The sequence below is a fragment of the Lycium barbarum genome, chromosome 10 (genome assembly GCF_019175385.1).
Source record: "Lycium barbarum isolate Lr01 chromosome 10, ASM1917538v2, whole genome shotgun sequence".
NCBI classification, from domain to species: Eukaryota; Viridiplantae; Streptophyta; class Magnoliopsida; order Solanales; family Solanaceae; genus Lycium; species Lycium barbarum.
The window spans coordinates 95,283,565-95,299,907 of NC_083346.1; the positions used below are offsets into that span (position 1 = coordinate 95,283,565).

General features: G+C 36.5%; 1 protein-coding gene across 5 annotated transcripts; it reads left to right on the top strand.

Annotated features, from left to right (window-relative positions):
• Positions 1 to 9,696: 9,696 nt before the first annotated feature.
• On the top strand, positions 9,697 to 15,413 carry LOC132614389 (uncharacterized). Of its 5 annotated transcripts, none has more exons than XR_009572284.1 (6): positions 9,697 to 9,892; positions 11,318 to 11,521; positions 11,647 to 12,564; positions 13,571 to 13,654; positions 13,765 to 13,823; positions 14,938 to 15,413. XR_009572284.1 is itself a non-coding variant. In XM_060328838.1 (2 exons), the coding sequence occupies exons 1-2, from the start codon at positions 13,780 to 13,782 to the stop codon at positions 15,197 to 15,199; spliced, it is 306 nt and encodes a 101-aa protein (XP_060184821.1). In that variant the 5' UTR covers positions 13,645 to 13,779; the 3' UTR covers positions 15,200 to 15,413. The 5 variants fall into 5 exon arrangements, 1 of the variants encoding a protein (XP_060184821.1); XR_009572283.1 differs by having other exon boundaries at positions 9,709 to 9,814; positions 10,782 to 11,521; XR_009572285.1 differs by having other exon boundaries at positions 9,726 to 9,814.
• Positions 15,414 to 16,343: the final 930 nt, after the last annotated feature.

Sequence of the window (16,343 nt, forward strand, 5' to 3'; positions counted from 1 at the left end):
TTTGCCAACGGAACAGAGTCATTAGTTATGAATATTTTGTTAAGTTCAAGTTTGGTTCTTCCTTAGCTTTCCCTCACCGTGGTGTTTTCAATTAATGAGTTTCCCCTTTTCTTTCAGAATCTGTTTAAGTGATTTTCCTTCTTCTTTTCATTTTACAATCCTGTTCTTCTATGTGGTTTGCTTTGAAATTCTTATTTCTGTTTATTTGCGTTCATGTTATAGGTAGTTTCTTATCACGGTTGTTTCCTAGTTGCTGGTATTAGTTAGCTCTTGTTTGCTAGACGCTTTTAATTAGTCAAGTGGGTAAAAATGATAAGCTTTTCATTTATTAATCTTTTTCTTGCTTAGTTAAGATTACATGTAGTTTTAGTAATATTTTTAGCATTTAGTAACTAAGTAATTTTTTAAGATTAGAGCTCACTCTTCCTGTCTTGCAATAGTTTTCTTTATCTATTCAAAGTGAAGGTAGTTTGATTAGTTTTGGGCTGTTAGTTTTTCTTGAGAATGATAGCTTAGTTTCGACTTCATCGAATATGCGTGTAGTTTCAAATGAGAGTTGGTTCTCAAGTTGTGTACGTCAAGCCTTTCGACTCTCTTCACTGTTGTGTTTTCATTTGCATTCCATTTAAACTTAGGCAACTTTGTATAAGCTGAAGATCTGACGTTAAACAAAAGTAATGAAGTTAAGATCTCTCTTCAGTTTTCCTTAATATTTGGGTTTGAAATGAGAATCTAAACTCCCTTGTTTTACCTTAATCACATGAGTGGTTGTGTTGGCTCAAAATTTGGCTCTTAGTTAATGATTGACAATTTGTCTTGTACAAAAATGTGCACTATTGTCTTTGGATCTCCAATACTCTTTCGTTCAAGTCTTGGGATCGAACAAACGTATGCCAAAATGCACTAGTTTCATGAAGTCTTAATCGACATTTTAGTTCCTTAAGGAAATACTTCCATCACCATGTTTCTAAAATGCGTCAACTCACTGCTTCTATGCAAAACCTTATTTGTTAGATCTGTTTAGGTTCAAATGTGTTCACTAATCCTATGGGCTTCGGAAGAAGGTCACTTGTGTAGATGTATTTGAAGTCTGCTATTAGTTTAAACAGCATGAAACATTTATTCTCTATGTATATTCTGCTCATTTTTTTGTATTTGCATGATGCTTTTTGAAGTAATATTCTCGTGGAATTAGTTCAGCTGCAAAAAAAAAAAAAAAAAAAAAAAAATTGACGGGATGTTATATTTGCTGTGTTTGGTGGAGACTATATGAAAATATCCTTGAACTTTTAACTTTGCTATGAAGTTAGTAAAATAGAGTAGTACTTTTGTTTTCCATGTTTCCTTTTCATCTAATTATATAGAACTGCTCTTTGGGCATTCGTTACGTGAGATGCAAGTCAGCATACTTAATATTAGCTGAACTTTAATTTCCCCTTGGCTAATCGTTTTCTCTTTTATTTTCTATGTACGAAACTCCGAATGAGTCCGCGAGACTCCAACCCCTTTGCATTATGTGTTGGGCCAAGCTCAACAATGCATTCCCTCCAAGTCAGCCCCACCCAGGAGTCCAAATAACGCAGCAGCAGTAACAAATCAGCAGCAGCAGAAGTGGGCAAAGCCCGATAGGCATGAACAGTTCGCAACAATCTTAAAAATGGGCTGAGCCCATTCCCAACAGCAGCAGATAGCAGCAGTCCTAAAATGGGCTGAGCCCATTTAATTTGCTCCTTTATTTTATTTTTGTGCATTTAATTTGTATCATGCGACTAACTCTTTATTTTCTTTTTATTTTCTTAATTTAGACGAACCTTAGCGAATTTAGTGGGGTTAGCTTTAGTCTAACGGGTAGTAAATTTAAGAGAGAAACTCACAATTAATCCCATAGATTTCATTTCCTTTTTTATGTTAAAGTTATTTATAGCATCTATATTATTTTCTTTTTCTATATTAGAATAATTGGTTTTCAAAAATAGCATGACTATATATTTTGAGCTAAAGTAATCATGATTTATGCTTACTATATATTTTGGCTGCACCAATCGGCATTTTCTTTACTTATATGCAAATTAGTATATAGTTTCTGCAAAGTCTTATTTTAAATAGCATTTTTATTTAAAGTCCTAGCAATATTTATAAGTCTATTTTTAATAGCATTATCATATTTTCATTTAAAGCTTTAGCAATATTTATAAGTATTATTTTAAATAGCATTATCACATTTTCCTTTGAAACCTTAGCGACATTTTCTTAAAATTTAAATGCTACATTTGCATCTTTAACCTTAATTAATTAACCTAAGTTTGGCCGGATAACCGTAGTTAACGGATTCTAAAGGATGCCTAACCCCTTCCCTTTAGGATAATATAGAACCCTTACCTAGAATCACACTGATTAAGCGGACTATTAATGGAGGTTTAGTTAGCTTTACCTTAGTTAATAAATTAGGTGTCCTAATTCACCGTTAAATTAATTAGGTGGCGACTCCTTAAAGTGAAGCAATTTAGGAATCTCCAATATGTTATACTCCAATTTGGACCCGTTTAAAATGGGGTATAACATGTACCACTCCATGTACACATGGATCGGAGTGTTATGTCCGACCACCGCTAGGCTCGTCATCCTCACATCCCAACTCTGGACCTGCTGCTGCATATATAGTCGCCATGCATCATCGACGCTCGCACGCTCGTCCCTCGCATGGTGGTCATGCTCCCAAATCGTAGCCGCGGGTATATTCTGTACATACCCAAACTGTCGTAACACACGGTCGGGCACGTGATACTCAACGATATCCATATGTATCAATAGACACCGCGACATCCACATGTGCTGACCAGCCCTACAAAATGCCGGCAGCTGATCCAAAATATGATCATACGGCGTCCATATAAAATCCTGTAAAAAGAATTGAACTAGTTAACAATAAAAGACTAAAATAGTAGCTATGTGGTCTAGCGTGTGGATCTAAAATATGAACATACCGTCTGCACCGTCATGTGGTCTAGCTGATCCCTAAACGGGAGAAGGGTGTGATGAGTCTTCGCACGTCGGCGTACGCCTCGCGATCATCTCCGCGCGTATGGCATCAGCACAGTAAGATAGTCAGCGAGAGGGTGAGCTGGTATGGGCTGAAAAGGTCTCAACCTAGTCCACACCCATATCTGATATAGTCATTTAAAAAACATTTTATCAGTCGTCGTTTTAAAAAAATATATTTTGTGTTTAATTACACAGACTTAAATATATCACCTGAAGGAGCGAGAAAAATGCAGGGACCTCTACTCTCGTGCCCATAGAACATCGGCAGAATCCTCGATACATGTATCCCAGCACAGCAGCGCCCCAACTATAACATCCTATCTCGGCAAAATCGTCGATATACCGAAGATACCTCAAGCTCAAATGCGAACCCGAAGTGTTTGGGAACAAGATGGCCCCGAATATGACGAGTAGGTATAGACGCGTGCGTCGGTCAACATCAGCCTGAGGCGTGTCCTCTCCAATCGGATGTTGCATGTCTGTGAGGCGCAAGTGAGTGTAAAGGGCCGACAATAAAAGCCGACTCTGGCCGGAAATATGACCATCCAGAGCCGCGAAACCGGTGACCCTAGTCAACTCATCCCGGTAAGGTGGCAGCACAGGGGGCTCCTCAATATACAATGGGCGTCCATCAACCTGTAGCCCATAAATGACCTCTACATCCTGAAGGGTAATGGTAGCCTCACCGGTACGGAGATGAAATGTGTGCGTCTCCGGTCGCCACCTCTCAATCAATACCGTCACTAGCGACCTATCGTGCTGTACCCGACCAACTTTGACGCACCGATAGATACCTCCCCGACGTAGTATATCCAGGACACGAGGATGTGGGGGGTGAGCAGCTAAGATCTCCCATGCTGAGTCCCCTAACCGGGTACGAACCTGAGACTCAGGCTGCAGGTCGGATGTCCATATATGTTGCGACCTATGCTCGGGCTGAAGATACAGTAACTCTCGGTCGAAGGGCCCCGGATCAAGAGGGTGGTGATCCATCTGTTTTACGTATTTTAAATCAATCATTAACAAGTAGTATTAGTTATGTAATCTTTTATCAAATTTTTTATTAAGGATTGTGGTGACCCATCTGTTTTACGTATTTTAAATCAATCACTAACAAGTAATATTAGTTATGTAATCTTTTATGGAAATTTTTATTAAGGATTGTGGTGACCCATCTATTTTACGTATTTTAAATAAATCATTAACAAGTAATATTAGTTATGTAATATTTTATCGAAAATTATATTAAGGGTTTTCAATCCTAAGCTACGGGTTATGAATCCTAAACTAAGGGTTTTCAATCCTAAATATAAAGATTAAAAATTAATAAGTCAAATAATTAACAATTAGTTAGCATACAATTAGTATAAATAATTAATAAATAAACAATTAACTAACTAATCAAATAATTAACAAGTTATTATCATATATTTAATAAATAAACAATTAAGTAACTAATCAAAAAATTAATAAATTATTATCGTATATTTAACAAATAAACAATTAATTAACTAATGAAACAATTAAGAAATTATTAGCAAATAAATAATTGGCTTAACAAAAACTCAATAAATAATTAGCTAGTCTAGCAATTAAAATAGATAGTACAACAATTAATAAATGCTTAAGTCGCTAATCGAACAATTAATAAATACTAAATAAACAATTACTAAATAATTAACTAATTAACAATACATAAACAATTTTTTTTTTAAAAAAGGGCAATCCCAACAGTGCGGGCACTGCCCAAAAACGCAAAAAAAAAAAAATAGCGCAAAACGGAAAATCCACCTCAACAATCCTTAGGGTAATAATATATTTAGCAATGCAATAAAACATTCGTAGTGAAATACCTAGATTGAAGGTTTTTTTGAGTTTTCAAAATGACCTCTACACCGCTCTATTCCAAAATCTAACCTTAGAAACTTGTTCCTACACTTCAATATACTAAGAATATTGAGTTTTGGATTGAAAAACAACAAGAAAATAGTGTTTTTGGGGTGGGGGACCACCGAAAATTGGCGTTAATGACGGTGGGTGGGGGCGAACTGTCGGGTTATGTGGTGGGGAAGGAGGGGACCGGTTTTTATTGGCATCCTTCACACACTAAATTCGTGCGTGAAAGGCAAAAAGGCAACTTGCTCTTTCACGCACGAAATTAGTGCCTGAAAGGTGGAAACTATATTTTTGCAACTTACTCCTTTCACGCACGAATTTCATGCGTGAAAGGCTCAAAGTGTATTTTTGCAGTTTGGTCCTTTCACGCACAAATTTCGTGCGTGAAACCTATTAATGTATTTTTTTTTTTTTTTGTGCTACTTAAGTCGCGGATTCATGCAACTTTACCTCTTCCCTTTTTTGCTTATTTCGTCTTCTTCTTTTTTTCTTTTTTCCATGGCATGACCTATTATTAAGTTTTTTGTGTAATATACGTGTATCTAGAATTAGCCTAAACTTATTATACATTTAAAATTATGGACTAAAATTATGTTCTGAATTAAAAAAACATATGTTTCACTTGAACTTATATCTAACAAACTATATATCAACCACTGAATATGTGACGTAATTTCTATATTGTATTGAATGGTTTTCTCTGAAAATGATTGATTTTTGTTTCTTCCACCAGCTAGCCAATGAAGGTGCAATTTCGTATAAAAGAATGTTTAGAAGTAAAATAGACAATTTAACATGTAAATGACATTTTCTATGGGATAACCCGAAGTCTAAAGTTGGGCATGTACATCATGCAAAAATCTGGATTAACAATCGAAGTGTTAGATGAGATTATATTGATCAGTAGGTTTGTTAGGTGAGACAGTGCTTCCTTTATTTACATAGCTTATGATTAAAATAGCTTTTCGACTTATATGTGGTAAACATATCACTTAATATTAAATATTAAATTTACACAAAAACATCAGACAGATTTTGTTATTTTTTTTTAAAGGGGTAATATTACTAAATGAAACTTGACCTCCACTTACATACATCTCTTGTTCAACGCTAATTTTTTCTTGACCAACATTAAGAAAATGTAAACTATAAAGCAGTATATCTGCTATTCTTATTTCCGATTCCACTTGGGGAATGGAGGGCAAGAAATAAAAGAAAGTACTTCTTTCTCAAAATAGTTAAGAATTGTGGCTTTCCGTGTTTAAGCCAAAATGATTATGTTTAAAATTTTGCAATGTATTATTTTGTCATTTTTAACTTAAGACATAACATCTTTTCATTAAATCAAGGACATCTGTATTTCATGTATATTGTTTTGCTAAGCTTTTAAAATGTGTTTATTGTGGAGAGCACTCTCTTGTTAGAAGTACTTTTTCAAACTTATTTTGGTAGACTAACAATATGAGTTTGGCTAATCGACTCGAAAAATTATACTTTGATTAATATTAGGTAGCAATTTGTGTTTGGTCAAGCTTTTGAAAGTGCTTCTGGGAAACACTATTTTTTAGCTTTTAAAAAATTGCTTATGTTACTAATAAAAATAAAATAAAATAAATTCTAAAAGCTTGACCAAACATCTCAACTCTCTGAAATAAATTTAAAACAATTTTTTTTTTTTTAAAATAAAGTACTTTTGGCTTTCCAAAAACTTGGTCGAGTGTGCTATTGATATAATTTAATCTGGAAAGTTGATTGAATCGACTTTCAATGATCAAAGGTATTAATTACCATTCCCCTCAGTCCATTTGTGTGGCAAGGTTTGTTATACGCGGATCAAATAACTTATTTTTTGTTGAATTTATTCATGGATTTTTCAATTTTTAAAAAATAAATTGTACATATTTTAAAACTAAATAAAAATACTGATAATAATAAGTTATCGTACTTAATAATTGAAAACATCTAAACATATTAAGCTACCATGGTAAAATTACCTTTTTAACTCCTTACTTAATAGTTGTGCTACATAAATTAAATTAAGGTAGAAACAGAAGATACTTATCATGTTTATTAGGGGTATACATGAATCGGGTTGGTGTTTTCCAGTGAAAACGGATTAAATCAGAAAATTAGTTAGAGATTTGTTTTTTACAGGGTTTGAAGATAAGCGGGTCGTATCCAATCCGAGAAACTCTATTATGTGTCTGGTTTGGTTGAGTGGCAGTGAATACGGTTAAAACAAGATGTAAGATAAAAAGCAAGAAATGATTCAAGAATGTATCTATCAAAAGACGAATGTTCTTGTGTATATTGCTTAGAGAGAAAAGAGAGCTAAGGGTTACAAAGAGTAAGCCAAGTAACCTTCCTCTCATCCTAAGCTATCCTTATATAAGCTAAAGTTGGACTTTTCAAGCCCTAAAGTACGGGTGATGTGACCTCTCTGTGGCTTCAATGTTAGTACGTGTTGTGACACTCTAATCGAGGTCAACAGATATGACTTGAGTTAGGAGTGGAAGCCAGTTGTATGAAACCTCCAGACCCCACGAGCATCCGGTCACGCGAGCTAACTCCGGGTGCACTTTTCACCCAATATAGATAGTCCCCCACTTTACAGGTCCTCCATAACATAAGCCTGGGAAGTGGAAGAATCCGTCTTTTTCAAATTCTGCGCGGGAAACTAGCTAAACGTCACCACTCTTCCCACGATCAAACAATATTTAATGTACCTCTTCACTCATTTGGCGTTACCGCTTCAGAAACAATGATTGACGTTTACAGGGTCAGACACGCCGCTTCGCCAATCGAGGTTAATGATTACCATTCCCTCTATTTATACCGCCAATTTAGCCACTGAACTCTTTCGAAGACTCTTGCCTTATATATCCACTGTCTTCTTCCCATTCCTTCCCACATTTTTTCTCGCTTTCTTTCCCCTTAAAACAGAACTTACATCTACCTATTCATCTTCTTCCCAACACCAAGCCCCTATTCCTGCAGAGGAACAATTGAACAGGGCTTTCAATGCCCCTTCAAACCATGGAAACCACACCGCCTTCTCCATCGATACTCAAGAAATTGACTTGGGGTCCATTACTACTGACATTATCCCCCCAATCCTTAGTTTTTTCGAAGGACTTCCATCTCATCCACCAATTGGAATTGGTTATGGGGATACGCTCCTTGATCACTAACTCCTCCCTTCGCTAGGTACGTATCAGCTGCCAATGGGGATCCGAGATTGAGATTTTCCTGGCCCTTGAGAATGCCAACATTTCTCATTACGATGCCGGTATGTCGATGATTTACACTTATCCTTTCACTATTGGTTTCTCCATGCTTGTTCACGATATGATTGAGGCGTTCTACCACGTCTAACAAATCTGTATTGTGCAACTGGCACCCCAAATCTGGAGAATAGTTTAGTGTATTCAGTATCTGGCCGACCTAGTCGGACTCCCTTTCACTTTAGATCATTTGATCCACCTGTACTCCTCTCACACGTTCCGGGAAGAGGGGAATGACTCATTTGTCCTCTCGAGGTTCCCGAGGCCTGATTACTAGTGCCGAGGATGGTCATAATTGCAGTTGATATGACCGATTTGTGATGATACGCACCAATCTCTTGCATCGTGCGTCTCCTGATCCATTCACGGAGCGATAGAGCCCTGCTCATGCGTATCTTTTTTTTTTTTGCTACCCCTTTTTTCACTTTGATAAGCTCTACCTCTAATTTGCATCTTACTTCTTTACAGCGGCCTCGGTTGAATAAGATTTAATGCCCGACCTCTTTGGCTGGGTGATGGCCGTTCTGGGTTTGTGTCTCGGGGTCTAAAGGACTTGGAGAAATATCTCTGTTGATCGCTGGAGGGGCAAGAGCCACGGTGAGCTAAAGAACCTTTGCCTTACGCCATTTTCCTTTACTCGTCTCCTCTCACTGCGGGACTTCCACGTGTTTTTCTTTGGTAGGTCTTCCTGTCTGGGGATCTTTATCTCAAAGGGCCCCCTCCCAGGAGGAAGCCTAGACCAATATTGCATTAGCTGCGGCCGCTGCCTCGGGTATCTGCAAATGAGGTTCTTCGGATGATGTTAGCGTTTCTTGCTCTGAGAGGATTGGTTCCCTGGTAAGGACGCGCCGCAAGCTGGTTCAGTATTGGAAAGAAGCTATCCAGGGCATGGTGAACCTGGACAAAGGTGAAGAAGGAGAGGCAGCCGGTAGGAAGTCCTTGCTGTGCTTTGTCAGGGTTTGTATATCACTACTAAAAAATCAGCGTTTAGTGACGGAATATTAGCGACAGACCATATTCTGTCGCTAATTAACGACGGATTAGCTACGGAATGCTCATTTTGTCGCAAGAAAAGCAACTAAAATTTTATCTCATTATATAGTGACGGACTAGCAACGAAAACTGAATTTCGTCACTAATTATTAGCGCGAAATTTTTGCGCCTTAAATTTCACTACAGATTTAGCAACAGAAGAGGCGCGACAAATTTTATTTTTATGTAGTGACGGATTCAGCAACAGAAAATCCATCGCTAGACCTTTCAAATTTTCTCCAAAAAATATATATTCGTAGCAACGGAAAAATTCGTTGCAATATTAATTATTAAAAGAAGTCAATGTATTATTTAGCGACGGAGTATAAAATCCGTCGCTAGTCCATCGTTAAATATTAAAAAAAAAGATATATGCTAGGGCACTCATTTATTTCCTCTCACTTCAAACACACCCAACACAAGACAGATAGAGAGAGAGAGAGAGAGAGAGAGAGAGAGAGAGAGAGAGAGAGAGAGAGAGAGAGAGAGAGAGAGCCATCTACATTGCCATCGTCGTCGCCGTCCATGGCCTTTTCCCTTTCTCTCTCTTTTGATTTAAGGTTTGGGGTTCACTCCTTTGTTGATTTAACCACCTGTTGTTACTGTTTCTCAAAATCGACTTCTATTTAATTCATCAGGTAGAGTATTTGAGGTTGATTTGCTAAAATTTTAGGTTTTTTCTTTTGTTAATTATATCCCTGGGAATTTATGTATTGTGGACTTTTATGTGATTCTCGAATTTGATTTTCATTTTATCGCTTCCCGATGTTGGAGGTTGCGATTGTGGTTGATGACTTAAGGGTTTCAAGTAACTGATTTTTTAAACATCGTAATTAGATACTTATTCATGTTTGCTTTTCATGTCTTATTGGTTGTATGTATTTCGTGTCCTGATTTGTTATAGAATTTAGATTAAATTATGTGTTCTCTGAAAATCATGACTATAGAAGTTAGTAGTTGCTCTATTTCACTTGCTAGATGGATGTGAATATGTTCCTATGTCGAATATGTACCATGATTTGGTTATGTTTTGAATTTTAGGATTCATGATTTAGAAAGTATGCTTGATAGGGATTTATATACTTTCTGGATGACATGCATTAGTTCAATTACTTTGCTCAATAAATGCAAATCTGTTTAGTCCTCTTGTAACCAAAACATGGACCATAATCTAGGCCTTTCGCTTCTGTATCTAACAATGTCAATTTAGATCTCATAAAGAAGGAGAAATTGTGTCCTTAAAATAATCATTTTGTACTTTATGAATATGGGTATTGTAGAAGGAACTTATATATATACATATATATATATATATATATACACACATACACACACATACATACATATCATGAAAATTATGGTTTATGGGGCTTCCATTTGGCTAAGACGTGAGGTTGCCTCCTTTCTGTATAAATGTTTTCACTCTGGTTTGTTGATTAGTTAATGCTGAAATAATTTGAACGTCAATTGCAAGTTCTATGGTTAGTGACTAGTATCCTTCTCCTCTCTTTTATTTGCATACACAAGCTGACACACACAATGGAGTAAAAAATGGAGTTTCAAAGCAACACTCATTGCTTCACGGAGACCACCACTTCACTGTCAGCCTGTGTTACCTCTACTTCCCTGTTATCTATCCATTGCTACTTGTTGTGTTGGAATTTTAAGGTTGCAATACCCCCTCTTCTCGAAGGTTTGGCCTCATTCCAATGGTGGCATATGAGGACATTTTGTTTTTTCTGATCCTTCCTGTTGCTTAAGGCGATGGTATGTTTGAGACCACTTTTCTTGCAATGATGATAATTTCTTATAATATAAGCATGATGAGAAAACAAATCTACTCGCTCTTGGCAAGGCAACCCGGTTGGCCGATAGCATCGGTGCAACCAGAGTTCGTAGGCATGACGATGTCTCTGTCCCCTTGCTTGGCAATACTACATACTGAGCCTAAAAAGCTTCTTTTACTAATCACTGGCTTGTCAGTACTTCTATTCAGGCTCTGATTTTTGCTCTCTTGTTGACCTATGTTGAGTGTTAACTGACTGCTCTTACCCTCCTCGCAGGCTCGCACAAACACTGCACTCACCTAGCCAGACCTCTCTGCTCTTTCTCCCCTAACACTGCTCTCTTCTTCTTTTCCTCTTGGCTATTATTATGGTTTGAGTTATTTTCCTGTTTGTCGGTATTTTTCTTAAGTTCGCGATGCTAAGGTGGATTTCATAACTGAAAAGTGATAAGATATCACCGCTTTCTTTAAGTCTGAAAAGGTCAGATTTTTAACTTCTCCTTTGATCTTTATAGAGAGCACATAATATTGGTTTGTGTTGTGGCGCGATGCTTGAGTACTATGTTTTAGGACTTAATTAATGACTTATTGAATATGGCATGACAGAAATATAGATTCTTCGGAGTTTAGAATCTCTGTTAAAGGTATTAATAAAGGTATGCATTATGCCTTAGAATACATGTCTATAATTTGAGGTAGGTAACTGTTGCACTTTTGAGGGTTAAATAAGTTGCATTCTTGAGACACCTTTGAGGCAAATTAATGGTTCATGTGAGGCAAGCATATGGTATTTTTTGAGTTGCTATTTGATGAACTGCTACTACATTTGAATGAGTTTTGTATCTGCACTTTGAGAGTTGTTTATTGTGTTTGAATGATTGCATTTACAACAAACATATGTGGCCTTTGAGATAGAAACTCCTATACTTGATTGGTGCCTACTTTTTCCAAACAAGAATTGATGCTACATTGCGAAAATCCTGAATAAAAATTGTTGCACTTTTAGTCATTTTGCTGTTGTATGTTGGGGTAAAACTGTTGCTCTTAATATATAGTTGTGCATTTGATAGAAGCTGTTACACTTGACATGATTGCTGTCTTTTAGAATGCAAAGAAATACAACACTTGAGGATGATTCTGAATCAGGTTACTACTGCCTTGAGCCCTGCTATTTTGTTGCTATGTTCTGAGCCATCTTTGTGGCATTTTGAGCCAATTTGTGGCTTCATGCTTGGCTGCACCAGGAGAAAAGGTGTTCTTTGCTATACGTAACTGCTGATGCTACTGCATCTTGAGGCATGACTGATTCTGGCATTTGTAACCCCATCCCAAGGCTATTCATAGATGTTGTTTGTGGTTGCTGTTTTCCTAGGATAATCTGGTTCATTTTGAATATGTTGCTGATCATCAGTTTGCTATGGCTTCTGTGTTTAAACAGATACTACACTAGACAAGGTTGTTGTTTTGATAGCTGCTGAGCCTTTCTGATCGTTCTGCTGGTGTGTTATGTTGGCTGAAACTTGAGTAAGTTTGGTGTTGTTCTTGCACTGAAATGACTGCATTTTGTTAAAACACATAAGATGATATACTTTTTTTAAATGACATTTATTGAGACTGCAAGATCTACGTAGTTCCTAGACAAACGTAGATCTTGCAGTCTCACCGTTTTGTCAATAATAAATGTTCATGTTGTCTTGTGGAGAACTAGTACGATTACTTGAGATAAGACGATTACTCATGTCAAAATTCAATTATTATTGACAAAACGGTGAGAATGATATCTGCTGAGTCTCTTTGGGGCGTTTCGGCAATTCTTGCTCTTTTTGTATTGTAGCTATGTGTGCAGGCATAGATTGACATCATGCCAAGTTTATGTTTCTATGCTTTACTGATTCTACTTGTGGAGTATAATATGCCCTTTGCTATTTGGTCATTTGTAACACTATGAAGTTGTAGTTGCAAGACTATAGCAGCCAACCGATTGTTAATGATTCTAGCACTTTCTTGTTGGACATGTGGTGTGGAGTATTATTTGCTCCCTTGGAATATGGAAACTGAAGCTTCTTTTGGTATTTGTAATTTCTTAACGACTTTGCTGATGTGGGAAAAGCATAAATTAGACTTCTCTCTGCAAGGGAATAGCATATATATTATTTTTTGTTAAGTGACAACATACATATTATCTTATACCTTTGTTTTGTGTTCAGTTGTTTTATTGTGCTTTTGTTCTCATTAATATTTAATTAGTAATACTATTATATCAATAGTATTTTAATATTATAAGGTACTAAGATTTAAGCCAGTTTGGGATAAGGCGAGAGGGTAATGATGGGATTTGGGAACAACTGTAGGATTTGAGGACTAGTGCTTCATAAAGAAATAGGATTATTGGATTATAAGTCATGGGATGAACCTACCCAAGTGAGAAACATGATCTTTTAATTACCAGGTCTTTTAGAATTCCTCAACTGGATCATCATTGCAGTTCCACTCATCATATTGGAGTTAATTATGCTTTTCCCACTTGCAGAGAGAAGTCTAATTTATGCTTTTCCCACATCAGTTATCCGCATAAATGGTATCCACAAATTGCAGACATATTTATGCATTGGAGGTGATTTTCTTTAGCATCACTGTGGTTAGTCTTTGTGTATCTTTTATTATATGGATACTTCCATATTAATGGACTAATTTTTTCGTCCTGTTTCTAATGTCCGTAAGAAGATTTTGACCTGATGAATGTTGAAGGAGTTACAAGAGGGAATGTGGCAAGCCATCTCTAGGTATCTTTATATATATTTTCATATGTTTCCTTTAATCTGCTTTATATTTTTATAAATGGGATATATGTATGCTTTTGTTACTGCTCAGATATATGTATGCTTTTGTTACAAATGGGATATAAACCTGCATTGCTGTTGATGTTCTATGTTGTTACTGGTGTGCTTTTGCTGGAATTTGTATTACTGTTACTGCATATAAACGGTTGGAACGGGTGCTATACCTGAGTTCACAGAGGAAGTTTGTTGGTGATGAACTGAAAAGGAAGCATTATCATCATGTTCAAGTCCATATGGAGGAGAACATGGTGATAAAGTTTTTTAAAAAAAACTTTGCTGAAATGCTGTGCAAAAAAAAAACACTGTAGAAATGCTAGAAAAATTGTGCAAAAATGCTGAAATGCAGTGCAAAAATGCTAAAAATACTGTACTAAAATGCTGAAACTTAGTACAGAAATGCTGAAAAACCTGTGCAGAAATGCGGAAAATGCAGTGCAAAAATACAAATACGCAGTGCAGAAAAAAATCACTGCTGAAGCACAACACTAAAAAAATACTGAAGCGCAGTTTTGAAAATCATGCAGAAATGCTGAAACGCAGTGCAGAAATGCTGAAAAACTGTGCAGAAATGCTGAAAAATTGTGCAGAAATGCTGAAAAAGCTGTGCAAAAAATGCAAAAAATGCAGTGCAAAAATACTGAAACTGCAATACAGTGCAGAATAGTTGATGTTGGGCTGGAGATAAAATTGTTATACTTGAGCAAGTTCAAAGGTCAAAAACTACTAGTCTAAGGCTGTTGGAAAGAGCTGCCTCATGTTGATACTCAGATGCTTACTTTAAATATTTTTCTTATTTTGAACATGATACTACATTTGTTGTTTAGGAACTCTAATTGTCTTTGTTTTCATGTTTTGTTAGTTGACTATGAGACAGTGTATATGATCATTTATATCCAAGTTGTATGAAACTCTTTTTCGTTGGTCATCGTGAGACTTCAATTCCAACGAAAAATGGATAAATATCTGCTCCCTTATCTTTGGAATTCATTTCTCTTTTTATTTGGTAAAAATTGAATGATTAGTATTCTTGATGTTTTAATTTCACTACTTATTACAGGAAAGATATCAAGAAGTATTACGGGAAAAATCACAGTCTCAGTCTGATATTGATCAATGTGAAGCATATTACGAAGCTGCTGGGGGAACAAGGAAGAGAAGAATATATGATCTTGGATCTCAAGCACAAAGTTATTATGGGTCGAATCTTTGCGTCAATTTTGGCTTTAATCTTCAGCATCAGCAGCACCTTCAACTTCTCAATCAGCACCGACAGAAAATATGGAGGAGTTAGTGATGCAATTGATTCCTACACTGACTGATCGCTTGCTTCCTTTATTTATTGCTAACGTTGACGATGTTGATCCTTTAGTTTCTGAAAATGATCGTAGTCCTTCACCCATGCATTAATTTTTTATGTTATCTGCTTTTTGTTGGAAAGAACAAAATTATGCACTAACAATACTTGATGGATGTGTGGGTTGTTTTGGTAGTTGATAGCTTGGTGTTGTCGGTGTTTTGGACTTAACGATTAGGATTCCGCTATCTATTTTGAATCTTTTTTATAAATATTATTTTATGTGAATGTCAGTTATTTTTAAGGGTATTTATTATTTTGTATTTAGTATGTTTCAACAGGTGTATTTAAAAAAAAAATCGGAAGAAAAATATTTGTGACAGATTTGTGACGGATTTTGGTCGTTGCTAGAGGGAAAACAGTAGGCTACAGATTGTCGCTAAATGTAGGCACAAATAATTCAAATATTTTGCGACAGATTAGCAACAATGGTTTTCATCGCTAATTTACTAAAACGACGAAATGAAATATGAAATTAGTCACGGAATTCATAACAATAGCAACAAAATAATTCGTTGCTATAATGTGGAACGGATCTCATACGTCGCTACTCTGTCGCTAAGTTTGCTACGGATTTCATTTTTCCGTCGCTAATAGGTTAGCAACGCGCAAAATCGTAACAGACGATATTCAGTTGCTAATCCGTCGCAACACATGTTTAGCAACAGATATATGCTATTTAGCGACGGAATACGTCCGTCACTAAACGCTATTTTTTTTTTGTAGTGTATTATCCTCCCTTTTTCTTGTGCAAAGCCATGCTACCACTGCTTCTACCATCGAACTGGTTAGGAGCATTCCTCCTTCTTCATCAGAAGAGTTAGAAAGGTTGAAGTCCAAGAATCTGCACCTTCGAGTCGACTTGTCCAGACTTGTGTCTCGACAGACTGTTCTTGAATCAAAATAATAGGAAGTTAGGCAGGTTTTTTCTGATCGAGAGGGTGCTCTTCAGCATCTTACTGTCTCTTATCAAGAGCTTCAGCAGAGGGTGGCTCAAGCCGAAACAGAAAGGGCAGTTTCCCAAGGGCGACTGCAAGCTCTGGAAGCTTCCCGTGGACGACTCTGAGCCCGTAACAATAGGTTGCGACTCCGCTAGGCCACTGACCAAA

Excerpts from the sequence above, each read along its gene's own strand:
- LOC132614389 (XM_060328838.1), top strand. The coding sequence starts at position 13,780 with ATGTTGAAGGAGTTACAAGAGGGAATGTGGCAAGCCATCTCTAG. Across the intron at positions 13,824-14,937 it reads ATGTGGCAAGCCATCTCTAG|GAAAGATATCAAGAAGTATT; the intron begins GTATCTTTATAT and ends TACTTATTACAG.